General features: G+C 51.1%; 1 protein-coding gene across 1 annotated transcript; it reads right to left on the reverse strand.

Moving 5' to 3' along the window:
• Positions 1–8: 8 nt before the first annotated feature.
• Positions 9–702, reverse strand: LOC110037337. The gene has a single exon (XM_020741965.1). The coding sequence runs from the start codon at positions 555–557 to the stop codon at positions 54–56; it is 504 nt and encodes a 167-aa protein (XP_020597624.1). The 5' UTR covers positions 558–702; the 3' UTR covers positions 9–53.
• Between the last annotated feature and the right edge of the window lie 371 nt (positions 703–1,073).

Consider the following 1,073-nt stretch of genomic DNA (forward strand, 5'->3'; position numbering starts at 1 on the left):
CGATGGTCGGTACAGTTCACCCTTACCGCTCGCCGGCCCGCCTCCTCTCACCCTCACCGGCGGTTCACCGTCCCGGTCCGCCGCACACGGACCGTAGAATCCACAACGGAGCACGTAGCCGCCGCAGCCTTGCAAGACACATACAAGCCGTAAAACCCTAACCCGCCGACGGTGAACCACGCCGCCGTCCTCCGCTTCCCTGAATCCGTAACAACCGCCGATTTCCGCCGAAAAATTTCCTCCCGTTCAAGATCTACCGGCGGCTTCTCCTTAGCGCACTCGGCGAACGCCACCGCGAAAGGGTCGGCCTCCGACCATGATTTTAGGGATTCAAATCGGATAGGTGGAGGGAGAGGGATGCGATCGGGACTTGAATTGAAATTAGGTTTTCTAGGGTTTTTGGGTATGCCGGGAACGTGCTCCCAGGAGAATGGGATGGCGGAGGAGGAAGCAGGCCGTTGAGGGGAGAAGGGGAAGGAGTGAGTTCGCCGAGTGAGAGAATCGATCGCGGACGATTCACCGGAGGAAAGGGGGGATGCGCTCGGCGTTTTCTTCATGTGCTGTGTCGGTTTGTGCACAAGAAGAGTGAGGGAGGGAGGAGCGAGCTTTATTGCGGAATGCTACTGGGAATGAATAGTTCTGGTGGAATTTAATGGTGGTTTAGTTAGCGTACGGATTCAGGATTGGACGTTTGGATGCTTAGGTTTGTTGAAATGTGAATCTTGATACGGTGGTGTAGGATAAGTAGTTGCCTCTAGTTGGTTTGGGACGAATGAGCGCTTCTGGGAGCAAGCGATTATCTCATGCGGACAGCCGACTCAACTTATATTGCTCTCCAAGTTGTTAATCGGGCCCAACTGTCATACATTTTTGGTAGGGGAAGAATTTTAATTGGTTCACCGTACTCATTTCTGCGTGCGGTGAACTTACCTAATAAATCTTTCTCACGCTTCGTATATTGACTCACTTTTATATTGACAAAATGAAGAAATATCATTCCAAGTTTAGAAGTTCTTAAGTTGGGAAATACTCTGCTAGAAATTTTTGGGCAAGTCAGCTCAAGTTCTAGTTGG

This window comes from Phalaenopsis equestris, unplaced genomic scaffold, assembly GCF_001263595.1.
Source record: "Phalaenopsis equestris unplaced genomic scaffold, ASM126359v1 Scaffold218778, whole genome shotgun sequence".
NCBI classification, from domain to species: Eukaryota; Viridiplantae; Streptophyta; class Magnoliopsida; order Asparagales; family Orchidaceae; genus Phalaenopsis; species Phalaenopsis equestris.

Bases quoted from the DNA above. Each gene is read 5' to 3' on its own strand.
- LOC110037337 (XM_020741965.1), bottom strand. From the start codon at position 557: ATGAAGAAAACGCCGAGCGCATCCCCCCTTTCCTCCGGTGAATCGTCC.